General features: G+C 42.8%; 1 protein-coding gene across 1 annotated transcript in view; it reads left to right on the forward strand.

The window, feature by feature from the left end:
• The window catches only part of malrd1 (MAM and LDL receptor class A domain containing 1), a 322326-nt gene that overhangs the window by 269593 nt on the left and 35213 nt on the right, over positions 1–17520 (forward strand). Inside the window, exons 33-35 of the mRNA XM_080211010.1 lie at positions 8205–8483; positions 15575–15700; positions 15804–15870. Of these exons, the coding sequence (XP_080067136.1) occupies positions 8205–8483; positions 15575–15700; positions 15804–15870 (472 nt within the window). The remainder of the gene's footprint in view (positions 1–8204; positions 8484–15574; positions 15701–15803; positions 15871–17520) is intronic.

The raw sequence follows: 17520 nt of genomic DNA on the forward strand, positions 1-17520 counted from the left end.
GGAAACTCACGCAGACGCAGGGAGAATGTGCAAACTCCAAGCAGGTAGTGACCCAAGTCGGGAATCGACCCTATGTCCCTGGCACTGTGAGGCAGCAATGCTAACCAGTGTGCCACTGTGCCACCCATATTCATGTAGGTCAACACGGTTGTTTTCAGTGGATATAGTTGTGTATGTGAGGAATTTTGGACGTGGGTTGAGTTGAGTCCCTGGAGGGCGGTTTATCCAAATATGGACTCCTGTCTTATCGAGTGTGTGTAGAAGGAAGGATCGTTGAGAAACACATAGACCATTTGAAAGAGCAAGAGTTGTGTCAGCAACCAGTATCGCTATCAGGAGCTATATTGGCACCTGGGAATGTTGTTGACTATCCAAGCATTGCAGTACCTGGACTTCTTGTGACAGGCAGAAACAACATCTCCATGGAAATCGATCGAACTGAATTGCCTGCGCCTGAAGAGGCACCTGTCATTGTGGTTTTCGGCTGACAGACATCCTTTGGAAGTGCCCCCAACGGGGGAATAACACCGCTCCACAAGGATCCAGAATCCCCTGAAAGACTTAATTTATAATTGGTGAAATTCTTGTGCTGAATGTTTAATTATCTTAGACTGTGTAAATTGAGTATTGACATTTGTATTAAAGGTTCAGAGGGGAAGGGATGTTATGATTGTCCCTTTAAGGAACCATCAGCAGAGAAAGTGTCACATGACCTTGGGAACTTTTCAAAGAACAGGGTGGCGATCACTTTGGTGAGCTCAGGTTTCCGTTCTAGAACCTTTATAGGAGCTGACTGGTAGCTATGAGGCAACAAGCCTCTGTGTTACAGTTGTATGTAAATAAACATTACAGTTTTAGTTTTTTTATTGGTATCATACAGAACAGAAGGAGGCCATTTGGCCCATTAAGTCTGCACTGACTCTCTGATAGAGCATCTTACCTAGGCCCCATCCCCGTAACTCCACATATTTTCCCCGCTCATCCCCCAAACCTGCAAATCGCTGAACACTAAGGGGCAATTTAGCATGGTCAATCCACCTAACTTGCATATCTTTGGACTGTGGGAGGAACCTGGAGCAACTGAAGGAAACCCACATAGACAGAGGGAGAATGTGCAAGCTCCATACTGACAGTTGCCCATAGCCAGAGTCGAACCCGGAGCCCTGGCGCTGTGAGGGAGCAGTGCTAACTGCTGTGCCACTGTGCTGCTGTTATTTGTCTAACTGGTGAACAGGAACTATTACAATTGGCTTTGCCAATAATGCCTTCTTCACATCCATGAACAACTTAAAAAAAGACTAATGCAGCATTTGTTTTGTTGCCAATGTCAGCCCCCATTTCAATGGCAGGATGACAGTGGAAGCAAAGCTGTGCCTTTACCTTCAGATGATACATGGTTTAAAAAGTTAGACATGGGTGTAAGGGGAATATCACATACAGATAGAAAGATGGTTAGAGGGAAGAAAGAAAAGTGTAGGATAAATTATATTGTTCAGGTTGTGCCTGGATTTTATTTCTTACATATCTGGACATAGACAGAGAGCTACCAGAAGGACGTGTTTTGGAGAGAGTGCAAAGAACATAAGAACATAAGAACATAAGAAATAGAAATAAGAAAGACTCTTCCCGCTCAAAAAAGACAATAGGACTAGGGGGCACAGCCTCAAGATAAAAGGGGGGCGGTTTAGAACGGAGTTGAGGAGGAACTTCTTCACTCAAAGGGTGGTGAATAAATAAATAAATAAATAAATAAATAAGAAGGTTCACCAGGATGTTGTCTGGTCTCAAGGGTATCGGCTATGAAGAGAGGTTGAGTAAACTCGGATTGTTCTCACTGAAAAGACAGAGGCTGAGGGGAAACCTGATAAAGGTCTACAAAATTATGAGAGGCATAGACGTGGTGGATAGTCAGAGGGTTTTTCCAAGGATAAGAACGTAAGAACATAAGAAATAGGAGCAGGAGTAGGCCATCTAGCCCTTCGAGCCTGCCCCGCCATTCAATAAGATCATGGCTGATCTGTCGTGGCTCAATTCCACATTCCCGCCCTCTCCCCATAACCCTTAATCCCCTCTCTTATCAAAAACCCATCAACCCGCTTCTTAAAAATATTTAGCGAGGCAGCCTCCACCACTTCAACGGGCAGAGAATTCCAGAGATTCACCACCCTTTGAGTGAAGAAGTTCCTCCTCAACTTCATTCTAAACCGCCCCCCCTTTATCTTGAGGCTATGCCCCCTAGTCCTACTGTCCTTTCTGAGCGGGAAGAGTCTCTCCACCTCTATCCTATCCATCCCATTCATCATCTTGTATGTCTCAATGAGATCTCCCCTCATTCTTCTAAACTCTAATGAGTACAAGCCTAGTTTATTCAGCCTCTCCTCATAGCTCAACCCCCTCAACTCCGGCATCAGCCTAGTAAACCTCCTCTGCACTCCCTCCAAGGCCAAAATATCCTTGCGTAAGTGCGGCAACCAAAACTGCACACAGTCCTCCAGCTGCGGCCTCACCAGTGCCCTATACAGCTGTAGCAAGACCTCCCTACTTTTATATTCAATCCGCCTCGCTATGAAGGCCAGAATCCCATTCGCCTTCCTGACCACCTGCTGCACCTGCAGGCTGGGTTTTTGCGACTCATGCACAAGGACCCCGAGGTCCCTCTGCACCGTCGCATGCTGCAGTTTTTCGCCATGTAAGTAATAGCCCTTCCTACCATTATTCCTACCAAAGTGGACCACCTCGCACTTGCCAACATTAAATTCCATTTGCCAGTTCCTGGCCCATTCGCCCAGCCTATCTAGATCCTTACAAGACGGCGCAGGTTAAAAGTGAGAAGGGGAAAGTTTAAGGGAGATGTGTAAGAGAAGTTTTTCATGCAGAGGGTGATGGGTGCTTGGAAGGAGGTGGTGCCACAGGAGGTGGTGGAAGCAGGCACATTAGCAACATTTATGAGGCATCTGGATGGATACGTGAATAGGAAGGGATATGGACCGAGTAAGAGCAGAAGGTTTTATTTAGATTAGTTAGGGCATCATGATTGGCACAGACATGAAGGGCTGAAGGGTCTGTTCCTGTGATGTACTTTGTTCTATTGTACTTTTTTTGGTTCTATTTGTCATTGATATCAAACTTGGGGTACAGAATGCTGTGAGAAAGCGTGCCAGAGAACATAAACAGATAGGGCAGATTCAGAGAAAAATTAAGAATATTTATAGAAAATGGAGTATATACCCTGAATAATAGGACCCATATCACAGCAGAAAATATGAGAGATGTAACATAGCCCAGTGAGAATGCGGAAGGAAAAAGAATAAAAAAAGCCGAAGGGTTCTTGAATCCACAAAGAGGATAGTATCTCTTTAAAACAAAAAAGCAAGACTGAGTTTGTGCACCATGTTGGTAAGGTTAGATTGGAATGCGGCACGCATTTCTGCACTCCTCATTACAGGGAAAATATGAAAATGATGGAGAGGATGCAACAAAGATTCACTAGAATGATGCTATTAGGAAAATATTGAGAATTATAGATTCTTTCAACAGAACAAGGAAATGAAGAAGTGTTCTCATAGAGATTCGGAAAATGTTAAAAAATATTGAGCAGGTAAACAGTGAAAGATTGTTTTTGCTGGTGGCGGAATTAATAACTGGGAGACATAAATCCGGATTATCACTCAAAGAAAGAGGCAAATGTTAGAAAGATTTCTTTTTGCAGTGTATTGCTGGAACATGGAATGTTTTAACACAAAACGGATTTGAAGGAGACTTGATTTTGTTCCTGGAGAAAAGTTGGGGGAGGATATCATGAGTGCAACTTGCAGCCATTTCTAGTGAAGTAGGGTGACCCAGGTGAGTTGCAAGCAGCAAAATGCCATTAAATGGAGGCTTTGGGCTGTGGAAACAGGTGGCCTAAAATAACCTGCAGCACCTGAGAAGTGAAAGGATGGATGTTAATTTTATGTGATAGTGTGAAATGAATGCTGGCAAATCCATTTTACATTGCTCCTGATTTTCATTTATTTTTGACGATCAGGTACGGTAATCTGGAACAGGGCCCTTGTATCAGTGGGGTAAGGATATGTTCTTGGGTTGTCCTACAACATCCTATTCACATTATTTTTGTCCCTTTTACTAGTCTGCTTGCTGCCCATGGACACTTTCGTCTTCCAGGGCCACCATAAGTTCTCTTTGTACAGCAAAGCTCCCCAGGGTGGAACAGGTAGCCATGATCCTTCAGACAACATACAGAGTGGAAGCACTGCACCAGGCCCAGGAGCCATGGAGCCAGCTGTAACAGTTCTGACTTTTTTCTGTAAGAGTCCAGACTGCAGCCATCTTGGACCTGGACGTCCAGCATTTCCTCTGGTTTACAAAAATCCAAGTGCGAACAAGGACTTCAAGCATCTCCCATCCTGTCTGTACTCTGTTCTCTGAGTGGCGTTGGCTCTGGCAAAATGAGCATGATACCCACTTTCAGGATTTCAGGGAGATCTGCTCCCCTGATTTTCTCTCTCAGTAAGTGCCCATGTTGGCACAGACATCCAAGACTGCTCCAAGTCCAAGTGGTTTGACGCAGTCAGAGCTGCTTGATGCAGCCCATCACTGTACTGTCAACTGGCCTATGTAGAATGTCAATAGCTTTTCCCCTCCCATCCCTGAGCCTCTGAGATGCTGACACAAAGAGATATTAGGATAGGGTCACAGCCACAGCTGACAATAGGTGTTTGTCCAGGGATGGGTTGTGCTTATTCATAATCATTTTAACAATTTTTCAAATCAAGACAGTGACACAGTGAAACAGTGAGGTAAACTGATTTTGTTCTGATGCTCTGGGGCAGAGGAACTCTTCAGGAGAATCTCTCCTCAATAATTTTCAGTGTTCTAGCTGTGGCAGCTCACCCCACCCTTCCCCTGCATCCTTCCTTTCCTACACTTCTTGTTTCGGTAACTGCCCTTCTCCCCACCGTATTGACCCACTAACATGCGTTTCTTCCACCCCTCCACTACTAACCAGCCCCCACCCCCCACCTTGTCAGGAACAGTTCCTCTGCAACTCTGCTGGCATTCCACATGATTTTTCACCCCTGTTCCACCAGTTGTAATGATATTTCTGCTGGCTTCAGGACGGAGTCTGATTTGAAATGGAATCTTTGGGATTAAAACGGCTCAAGTCTCTTGTCAATGTTGTTGTGTGAACTTGTTGTCCATTCTACCCATGGTGTACTTGCACCCCAAACTAAAATTAAGCATCCAGTTTTACAGAACAGCACTAAGCAAGAAACTTAGCAGTACCTCCTTAAGGGAGCCAAGACTTAATGGTATTATCGCTAGGCTATTAATCCAGAAACTCAGCTAATGCTTTGGGGACCAGAGTTCAAATCTTGCCACAGCAGATGATGAATTTGAATTCAATAAAACATATCTATATATAATTAAGAATCTAATTATGACAATCAAACTATTGTCAATTGTTACAAAAACCCATCTGGTTCACTAATGTCCTTTAGGGAAGGAAATCTGCCATTCTTACCTGGTCTGGCCTACATGTGACTCCAGAGTCACAGCAATGTGGTTGACTCTCACCTGTCTTTGGACAACTAGGGGTGGACAATAAATGTTGGCTAGCCAGCAACACTCATGTCTTATAAATGAATTTCAAAAACCCTACACATGGAAACTCCTCCAAAATGGAGTTCTTAGGTGCAGAAACTCCTGTTTATATGTTGAAATAATTTAAAGGTCAAATGAATGTGTAACCATAGACTCTGTGAAATAATTCTCAATTGGTTAATCCGTACATGAACTTTGTGAGTTTTTGCTATTAATTAGTAAGAGGAATGTTATGAGCACATAAGCGTCTGCATGGATTAGCTAAAAGCAGCTTTTGAGTATTAGGCTGCAGTTCCAATCAATTTTTCTTGACTCTTTGCCATTTTATTTCCGCTGTTCAGGGTTGTCTTGGTTGATCCCAGAGCAACCTCCAATGTAAACAGCAGAGCACTAATAAGGCACTGTAAACTTTGCAACCAAGGAAAAATACAAAGTCAGTCCCTTTGTAAGAATTTGATCAGACATGGATGTTCCCTTGTGCCCCTTCAAAATGGATTTTGAAGGCAAACGGCACAATGCTAACATAGAAGGCAGGATATTGCATTAAACATTCAGTTGCATATTTTTGCATAAGTTCTGCAGTTTTAATAAAGATTTGGCATGAAATGTAATTCAGTTTTTTCCAACATGTAAGATATACCAGGGCAAAATTCATGGATTGAGCAAAACCTTGTCAAAGACCTTTTCTCTCAACTTTGCACTTTTGACTACACTCATTACTCACCATGCTATTGATTGGAAAATCTTTCCTCAGCTATAACGTAGGCACTGTCACCATTATGAGAAATATGCAGTGGAAAGAAGAAATGGCTAAGACATAATACGTTCTCCAACCTTCTCTAACCTTAAGGTCCTAATTTGCATTTGAAAAGGCACTTACACCCTGAAACAACCAGGTGCTTCAGACACTTTGAAACGCTGGCCATCCTATTGGACTGAAGGAGCGGTAGTCTCCCAATCTTGGCTTGTCACTATTCCATTAATGCCAAGGGAAGGCGGTGGTATTGTCACTGGACTAGCAACCCAGACATCCAGGATAATGCTCTGGGGACCTGGGTTTGAGTTGCACCACAGTGGATGGAGCAATTTGATTCAATGAAATGTTTATTGATTAAACCACTGTTGTAAAAACCAATCTAGTTCAATAATGTACATTAGGGAAGGAAATCTGCCACCTGAGGGGATTTTCACAGTAACTTCACTGCAGTGTGAATGTAAGCCTACTTGTGACCAATAAACAAACTTTAACTATCTTACTTAGTCTGGCCTACATGTGACTCCAGAGCCAATGTAATTCACTCTAAAGTGACTCATTTCATTCAGTTCTCAAGATCCTTATCATGACCCCCATGACAAGATATGGCCCCAATGGTCCCCTATAGACCCAAAGGTCCCTCTAGCCCTCATTGCACCCACACCAAGGTATACCCCCAAACTCTATGGCCCCGTAAGACTCCCCATAAGGCTACATCCCCAGAGTCTGGGACATCTGCTGTGGGCTATAGGGGAATTGCTTTGGGAGGAGGAGGATCCCTTTCTCATAGTCCGCATACCAATGGACATAGTACCAATGACATAGGTAGGAATAGGAAAGCAGTCCTGCATAAAGAGTATGAGCATCTAGGAGCTAAATAATCTGAGCTATGAGAAAATTTCAGTCGGGGATTAAGATCAGTGAGTTAAATGCGTGTCTCAAAGATCGGTGTGGGACGATTGGGTTTTGATTCATGGGGCACTAGCACCAGTATTCGGAAAGTTGGGAGATGTTTCAACCAGGAAATGGGTTCCCTTAGCCAAACATCATTATGCATTTGTGGTTGCGAGCCCAGACATTCGTAAGCATACTGAAATACCAGGAAAACCATTGCTTGATTGACAACTCTTGCTCTCTGATCTATGCTGTCAATGTCACAATGTTACTTCACACAGGATAAAGAAGTTTCAAGTCCTGGCAGTTTCCTTTTAATAATTTAAAGGGTCTGGTTGATTGACAATTTTATTTGGCTACATTACAAAAGAGCTTATTTTAAGAATGTGGAAAGTTATCAATGATGACTATTCTGTTACCCTACTATCACTATAGCATTATTTTTCTATATGTTTATAGCGGATGAATGGACATGGAAGTGTCACATTTTGGCATTGGGAAAATGAAGAGTCATAGGAATTGTTTGGGAGTGCATGCAATGGCAAGGGGTCATGACAGACCATAGGGAATGAGTGGGTGGCTTGAGGTGGCATGGATGAGGCATGGGGATCATATGGGTGTGTGAAGGGTGAAGGCTAGAGGGCCTTCCTGTTTTTATTACAACTGGGACAAAGCCCCAAATTACTGAGATGGACCTTTAAAACAGACTGCCTCCACACCACACAAGACCTGTGGGTGCCTCCAAACATTTTTCCAGGTTGGTTCATCTGACCGCAGCCCGCACCCATTGCCCCACAAAGAAAATGCCGCCCTTATGGGTGCCTTTTCCTGAGGTGGGTGTGCCGTGCACGGTATTTCCCTTACTCTCACTACCTGCCTCAAGGGTAAAAGCCCAGCCCACGGTTTCTGATTGATGACCTTTCATCAGAACAGTTTCTCTTTCCTCTCACAGGACCTCTTCCGCCTCGGCCAGTGACCTGTTCCCCAGATGCATTTCAGTGTCTGAATGGGAAGGAGTGCATTCATCTGCCATGGAGATGTGATGGTGAAGAGGACTGCACAGATGGAAGCGACGAATCAAACTGCTCAATTATGGTTCCAGGCACCCTGCCTCCTCAGGGTCAGTGTGGAGATAAAGAATTCCAATGCATGGATGAAGAATGTATTCCATCGTTGCTCCAATGTGATGGAGTTCCAGACTGTTCTTCCAACGAAGATGAATTTGGCTGTTGTAAGTTCCAATTATTTGTCCCCAAGTATGTAGTTTATACTCAACATGCAAATGTTGCTACTAAATTTCTGCTTTCTTTCAATTATATTAACAGCAACCTAGCAATGAAAACATTGGGCAAGATTTTCTAGTCACGCTCGCCCCAAGACTGGAAAATCCTTCCCGGGGTCAGCGAACCTTTTGCATGGTTCGTGTCCAACCCGCTACAATTCCCATGGCAGGCAGGGCGGGAAAATTCCATCCATTGTGTCTCAGAAATTTACTGAGTACAAGGAATGATCCTGCGTTTGAATGGGTGGGTACAGCTCAAGGTGCACCCGTTATTAAATGAGACAGGAAAGCTGTGGATGGTCTTCGCAGAAAGTTAGCTGCAGTCTGAATTCGTAGGAAGAACTTTGGTAGGAAGAATGGTAGGAAGGACTATTACTTACGTGGCGAAAAACTGCAGCAGGCGACGGTGCAGAGGGACCTCGGGGTCCTTTTGCATGAGTCGCAAAAACCCAGCTTGCAGGTGCAGCAGGTGGTCAGGAAGGCAAATGGGATGCTGGCCTTCATAGCGAGGGGGATTGAATATAAAAGTAGGGAGGTCTTGCTGCAGCTGTATAGGGCATTGGTGAGGCCGCAGCTGGAGTACTGTGTGCAGTTTTGGGCGCCGCACCTGCGCAAGGATATTTTGGCCCTGGAGGGAGTGCAGAGGAGGTTTACTAGGCTGATACCGGAGTTGAGGGGGTTGAGCTATGAGGAGAGGCTGAATAAACTAGGCTTGTACTCGTTAGAGTTTAGAAGAATGAGGGGAGATCTCATTGAGACGTATAAGATGATGAATGGGATGGATAGGATAGAGGTGGAGAGACTCTTCCCGCTCAAAAAAGACAGTAGGACTAGGGGGCACAGCCTCAAGATAAAGGGGAGGCGGTTTAGAACGGAGTTGAGGAGGAACTTCTTCACTCAAAGGGTGGTGAATCTCTGGAATTCTCTGCCCGTTGAAGTGGTGGAGGCTGCCTCGCTAAATATTTTTAAGAAGCGGGTTGATGGGTTCTTGATAAGAGAGGGGATTAAGGGTTATGGGGAGAGGGCGGGAAAGTGGAACTGAGCCACAACAGATCAGCCATGATCTTATTGAATGGCGGGGCAGGCTCGAAGGGCTAGATGGCCTACTCCTGCTCCTATTTCTTATGTTCTTATGTTCTTATGTAGTCCTGTGGTTCTCAGGCCATGAAAGGGGAAGGGGATGTAATCAGGAGTTGTTCGGAGGAGACAAATTTTGTTCTTAGGTCATCTTGCACTGATATCCCTTTCATTTTTATCTGAAGAGTTCTTCGATCCCAGGGGAAGAGGAGTGGGAAATGAGGCCAAATCCAGGATGGATTTGTCCCTTCCATTTCTCTGGGACTTCCTTCGGAGGACTGGGTGGGATGCAGTGATGGATTGCCCTATCTACAACATATATATTCCTTAGAAATTAGAGGAAGGACCGAATGCCATGTGAGAAGGCAAATTGGACAAACATTTGAAAAGAACCGTTGGGCCTTTGGGGCTGAGGACTGACTGATGCAGCTTTATAGAGCAGACTAAGAACATTAACAGCAAGAATCACTACTGTGAGTCTGACAGACATAGGACACCAGCAGTATTTCCGTTGCCATTCCTAAGCCTGGGTTGATTTGGAGCGCTGCACTCATGATATACCAGGGAGATGTTAATGGCCAGAATTCTAAAATACAAACTTGTTGTGATATTTCAAACAGACCAGTGATTTTGTGCCCTGCTTGCCTGTGGGTGCACAGGGGAATGGCAAAGTAAAGCTTCTATAACATCCTTGCATGGCAGAGTGCCACATCAGCTGCTACAGAAATAGTCTTTGTAACACAAAGGTCTCTGATAACTATGCTGAGATTATGAATTTGAGGTTGATGGTCTGTGTCATCAGTTCAATGAGGCAGATGATCAATACCACAGTTTCTCATCAGAAAGGAAATTTACTCTCACAATCGCTATCCTGAAAGTATCCTGGTCTACTCACTGTCAAATGTCTCGAGTTCCATTAGTGTAGTCAACCAACTGCTTGGTATTGTTACCAAGCAACCGGGTTGATCTGCTGTGGTCACGATAGAGAGGATGCAAGTTTGCAGCCATGAGTTGCAGTCATCTCCATTTCAAATTGTAGTTCTCATGCACCTGTTAGCTTCTCAAGCTATGCTTTTGCTTTATCTTGTCACTTTGCAATTTTTCATCTGCTTTTGTTCCAATATTCTCATTGGATGGTGGTGATGGCTTAAGAATGGTCAATGACATGTGAAAGACGTAATCTATCAAACATTTGGTTGGTGTCTTTCCTGTCATAGAATGTAGGATGGGTCAGTGTTTGCAAAGTAGGATATGAATCCGACATATTAGCCTTATACTATTCTTGATCACCCTGTTGAATTATTCGATACCACCATTCCATTGTGGGTTGTATTGCAATGTCAAATGATGGTAGATTCTGTAGCTATAGGAACTCAGTGCACTGACTGGAAACAAACCATCGTCTATTGTAACAGTCTCTGGCCCTTTGCAATGAAGCCATGACGCCGTATTTGTGAAACCTATCGCTCCACTCACTTGATGAAGGAGTAGCACTCCAAAAACTCGTGATTCCAGATAAACCTGTTGAAATTTAACCTGTTGCTGTGAGACTTCTTTCTTTGCAATGAAGACCACAAACAATGTGAAAAAACTTTGATTCATATATTTTCCAAAAATATGAACTTTAATTGTCGCCATGGTTTTGTTTTCCATGGGATTGCTTATAGAGGTGTAGGAAATGGTTTAACTGATTTTTCACTGTGCGTACAATCTACGTAGTTTCTGATTAACTCTTCTGTATGGACGTTACAGGATCATTGTTTCACCTAAACAACACCCGGACATCCTTCATGGGAAAGATGCAGAACACTTTGCCATAGGATAACTGAGATGCACATGCAATATAGATAACACAGAACAATACAAGCTAATTATGCACTGTGTAGTGCAAATGATTGTTCCTCTACTTTGCAAGCTCACTCAGTATTTAGGTACTGGCTTACACTACGCCATCCAAAGATAGATTCATTATGCTCTGCTACTTCCAGATGGTATCATTCATAGTTTATTTCCTAGATAAGCAGACGGCAACACTCCTATTGAAAGTACGCAAAATCGCAATTTATGAAGAAAATGAAAGACATCATCGAAACACAGATAAACTCCAAAAGATTCGCCCATTGTGGCACATCTGCAGATAGATCCAAATTACTTAACATCACACAATATCAAAAAAGCAATGGTAAATATCTAAACATGATTCTTCAGAAAAAACTGAAACAAGAGATATTTCAAAGCAATAGCCCGATGTGCCTCTTTGATCCTGCTGTTCCCTACAACTTAAACTTACACGATCCGACAGATTGAAGTGAATTTTACTTCTCTGCCCCTGTTTTATTGCCCAGTTCCAAGGAAACATTTTGCGGAGGTCTCACTCGAGGAGTTCTTTGGCTGACAAACCATGGAGCGATGTGAGGGAGAATGGGATTAATGAAGCTAGTTTCAAGGAAGGGGGTTATGGAATCGTAGCTTGAGTTCCCAGCAGCAGAATTATTGATAGGCCCAAGGAACACTGAGAGCAGACTGGAGGCTGAGATATTACAAACCTGGTCACGGGTGTGCCAAGTATGTGAAACCGGGAATAGAGTAACATTCAAAAAATCATTATAAGCAGTAATTAAAAGGCATCAAGCAAGATCAAAAACACAGTCTCAATCAAACACGAGAGGAACGTGTTGCCAAGGTAGCATGAAAATGAATAAGTTCTGACTGAGTCCTGCATATTACTTGGAGGTCAGTTGGAGCAACAGAATAAGACAGCATAAATTGAAAGAAACAAATGTTAAATTTAAAAGAGATTTTAAATGGAAGTTCTTTATTCAAAGAGAACTAACTATTTGAAATAATCTACCAGGTAATACAGAAACAAATGTTGGAGCATTCAAGATGCAGATGATTGTGGGATGGACGAATTGCAATACTCATACAACCTTCTTTTGCCTACAACACGGGAGCACGGTGGCACAGTGGTAAGCACTGCTGCCTCACAGCGCCAGGGACCCGGGTTCAATTCCAGCCTCGGGTCATTGCCTGTGTGGAGTTTGCACATTCTCCCCATGCCTGCAATGGTTTCCTCCCACTATCTAAAGATGTGTAAGTTAGGTGGATCAGCCACGGTAAATTACCCCTTAGCGTCAGAGGGATTAGCAGGGTAAACATATGGGGTTATAGGGATAGCGCCTGGGTGGGATTGTTGTTGGTGCAAGCTTGATGGGCCGAATGGCCTGTTCTGCACTGTAGGAATTCTGTGATTCTATGAACTAACTACGAGAGAGAGAATAAAGAAATGATCCAATATCATTTAACAACAAAGGTATAGGATAAGGGCCAATCAACAGTGGTCATTTGCTCCTAAAAAAAAGACAAAGATTAAGAGGACTGGAGCTACGTACGCTTGGAAATGTGTAACAGATAATGTCAGATAAGAATGAGGCAAGATATATTTTCATTTACGATGTACCAAGCACCAACATTTTTTTACCTGTGTCTTCACATTCACGGTGTTATTTTCCCTTTGGGGAAGGAGTGGAAGACTTTCCGAACTGATTATCAACCCGCTGAGCTACATTGAAAGCTCCCTCTGTGGCCAACAAATCCTCATGTTGGACACGGTGGGATTGTTTTCAGAGCTTCTGGCCCAGTGGTAGACATGCTCCCACTGCACCACAAGTTCTCCTGTCTGGCACCAGCAGTTAAACATCAGTGTGTAATAAAACTGGCACTGATTGCCAGCCAGCTGCATTTTAATGCAAGTTTCCAGCAATCAATTTTAACTCTTATGTCTACAGTCATTCTGCATTTTAAAAAAATGCAAATAAAACCAGATATAACATCAATCTACAACAAGAGTTCATTTTTTTTTATCAGTTTGCTGAGAACAATGTGGACATGAACAGATTCATAGTTTTGCAAGGCTCTCCAAAATCCATTCCATTATCTACAGCAAGAGTGAGTTCCCGACTCATTTCAGCTGTCTATGCACATTTTTGCAGCTAAAAGAAGATCCGTTATCGAAAGGTTATGGCTACAGAAGCCATAAAGTGAATTTGATACGAGAAACTCAGAGTGGCAGACAATACAACTTTGCATATGTTTGTACCAATGAAATAGGATTAGATGGAGGTTAGTAAGAAGATTAACCTCTCCTTCAATTCCACGTCTGCACATTTTCATGAACAAACAAAAATGTTACACTGAATAATCAGTGCAGCAACAATGCACATTTGCATGATTGAATTATAAAAAGAGGCCACAATTTTTCTTTGTATTAATAACTGTATTATGCTTAACATTCTTGAAATGAATGAAATGATCCATCCAGTAGTGAAACACCTCCACTGACACAATTATTTTTGTTGCTTTGTATTTGGTCTTGTTGCGATAGGATGGTGTGTGTCGATAGCATGTTACCCTTCCATAATGGACATCACAATCTGTTTCATTATTGTACAACACTTAGCTTTTCTTTGCAGGACTGGTGTCAGAAATTGCAGACATCTTACACATGGGACTTTAAATACCTGAGTAACATTCCTCTTCTTCTTGCATGTAGCAGGCAGGCAACTAACTCAAAGAAAAATACAGTGGCTCAGTGGTTAGCACTGCTGCCTCATTGCAGAAGGGACACGGATTCGATTCCTGGCTTGGGTCACTGTCTGTGTGGACTTTGCACGTTCTCCCTGTGAATGTGTGGGTTTCCTCCAGATATTCTGGTTTCCTCCCACAGTCCGAAAGATACGCTAGTTAGGTGCATTGGCCATGGTAAATTCTCCCTCAGTATACCCAAACAGGCACCGGAGTATGGCAACTAGGTGATTTTCACAGTAACTTCATTGCAGTGTTAATGTAAGCCTACTTGTGGTACTAATAAGAAACAAAAGAACAGTACAGCACAGGAACTTGTCCTTCAACCCAGCAAGCCTACATTGATACATGACGCCTTTCTAAAGGAAAGACCGTTTGCTTCTATGTGGTCTGCGCCCCTCCCTTCATGTATCTATCAAGATGCCCCTTAAACGTTGCTATTGTATCTGCTTCTACCACCTCCTCTGGCAGCGCATTACAGGCATTTACCACCCTCTGAGTAAAAAACTTGCCTCTCACATCTCCTTTAAACTTCCCCCTTTTATCTAAACCTTTGTCCCCTAGTGATTGACATTTCTACCCTGTCATAGAATCCAACAGTGCAGAAACAGGCCATTTGGCCCGTCAAGTCAGCACTGGCCACAATCCCACCCAGGCCCCACCCCCATATCTACTTGCTAATCCTTCTAACCTACGCATCTCGGGACATTAAGGGGCAATTTTAGCATGGCCAATCAGCCTAACCTGCACATTTTTAGACTGTGGGAGGAAACTGGAGCACCCGCAGGAAACCCACACAGACATAAGGAGAATGTGCAAACTCCACACAGACAGTAACCCAAGCTGGAGGAATCGAACCCAGGTCCTTGGAGCTGTGAAGCAGCAGTGCTAACCACTGTGCTACCGCGCCACCCTGTCAGTTTTTAATGCTACAATATGTCTCTGAATCATAAAATTAGTCACTGTATATTTAGAGTGCATGCTCATTATTCAAAACTCATCTTTGTTCAAATTTATTTTCAAAATTTGCGATGGCATTTGAGTAATCTATATATTGTATCACAATATTTGAGCATCAGGGAATATTCATGATGATTGTTACTATATGAAGAAATTATGTGTGTGGTCTGGTGCAAAGCATCTCCATGTATGAGTATGGACCAAGAACAGGATGATAATGTTGGCTGCTCAAATTTGGGTCTCACGTTTAGTGAGGCTTAATGCCTTCAGCAGAACTTTACAACTTCCGTATAAATATGTAAAAGGAATAGGTTTGAAAGACCAAATGGAAACGTTACATTCCATATTTCCTCATGATATCAATAGAAAATATTGCCCTACTTTGGTACAGTAAAATTAAGGCTGATTATCTTCCCTAGCTGCAGTGCACTGTTTCAATGGTTCTTTGCTCTGTGGGTCCAGTAAAAAGTGTATCCCAGTAACAAAGCGATGTGATGGTGTCATTGACTGTGGAGATTTCAAGTCCGATGAATCTAGCTGCTCAGGTAGGAAAACAAATGGGAAACAATGTAATTACAAAGTTGTTTCTTTTTTTAATGTCTAATGTAATATCACCTCAGTTTATTAATGCCATTTGCTCTCTTGTAGAATGTCCAAATGCCTATTGTAAAAATGGAGGAACCTGCGTCGTTAACAACAGGATTGCATTGTGCAGGTAGGCGTTTGTGTAACTGTTATAGGACACTTTATGATCAAAAATTTGAAAATTCATGCTTCACCTCTCTTCCAGTCACTTATGCAGATTGTCAGAATAGAGCAAATTGTGGAATGTTGTGAAGCCATCTGTCCTCCTCATTACAAATCCAAATGTTTGTGCTTTGTGTTCTTATGTTGCTGTATTGTTGCAGATGCCATTTGCGAAACGAGCATCATTCTGACTATTATGCAAGCAGGATGCATTAGCTTCACTGACAATTCTGCACCATTGTCGGTTCAGGGGGAGGAGGGACTTGGGGAACGTATACATTAAAATCTGCTAATCATTATCTGAATGCAGATGACAATTTTAATGTCAGTGTGATATCTTAAATAATTGGTGAGCACCAGGTTTAGTAACTAACAAACTATTTATTGTAACGAATAAACTATGCACAGAATGCAAACATATGTGCTACCAACTATTTTGACTCCAGTTTCTGACTGAGAAAACTCCATTCAGCCCCAGAATTTGCGCAATTTGCCCTAATAATCAATTGGGTCACATAACCCTCTGAAACCCCACCACTAAAAAGGGTTCACTATTAGATCCCTTCCCCACTGAGTCCCTTATTATCATTTCCAAACAAAAGTTAAATGATTTATCATAAAAACAACGTAAATAAGTTCTTTAACACAGTTCATCATAAGATCAGCCTGTCAGAGGACTCTCTTCCCCTGGGAGTGACATAGTTCGGCAGGAAGTTTCTCTACAGCAGTGATGGCTTCAGTTTGACTTTTAAGGATTTGACTTTCAACTTGTAAAGGTGCATCTGTGCTTTTACTTCTCCAGTTCCTGCAGGAACAATACTCGGCCCTTCCACTGGTTGACTTGCTTCTAAGCTTTCATGCACAACATTACTGGCAGGTATAATCAGGGAAGACTGCCTCATCGATTTTCTTCTGTGACTCCCTTCTTCTCAAGTGAGCTAAATGCTTTTTCAGGATTTTATCTTAAACTTTAATCTCATTTAATACCAGGCCATTCTGGCCAGGACAACACCTGGGACCCAATTCAAACCAGTTCCAATCTTTTTGACACATATTAGATCATCCACTTTGAACTTCCTCTCAATCCTAGTTGATTCTTCTTTTGGACACTTTGCTCCCACTCCCCCTGCCAAATTGGCAAACACTAGGTCCAATCTGGTCCTCATATGCATACCGCTCAGCAACTTGACAGGAGTTACTCCAATGGTCACGTGTGGCATTGTCCTGCAGTTAATGAGAAAATGTGTAAATATTGTTGCTGGATACTGGCAGTTGCTTTATTATGGATGCCTTAAAGGTTTGTACAGCCCTCCAGACAAGTCCATTCAATGAGAGGTGATAAGGAGCGGTATGTATATGTTTGATGCAATTTGACGACATGAAATTTGGAATTCCTCACTGGTAAATGCTGCTCCATTGTTTGAAACCAACACCTTTGACAACCCATGGGTGGCAAAACTTTGTCTTAACTTTTCCACCATTGCAAAATAAGTTGCGCACTTCATTTCATAAATATCCAACCATTTTGAATGTGTGTCCACAACAAGTAGCAACATTGAACCCATTAATGGGCCTATAAAATCCACATGAAATCTAACCCATGACTGACATGGCCATT

The sequence above is a fragment of the Carcharhinus amblyrhynchos genome, chromosome 2 (assembly GCF_965287045.1).
Source record: "Carcharhinus amblyrhynchos chromosome 2, sCarAmb.v2.hapA, whole genome shotgun sequence".
In the NCBI taxonomy this organism is placed as follows: Eukaryota; Metazoa; Chordata; class Chondrichthyes; order Carcharhiniformes; family Carcharhinidae; genus Carcharhinus; species Carcharhinus amblyrhynchos.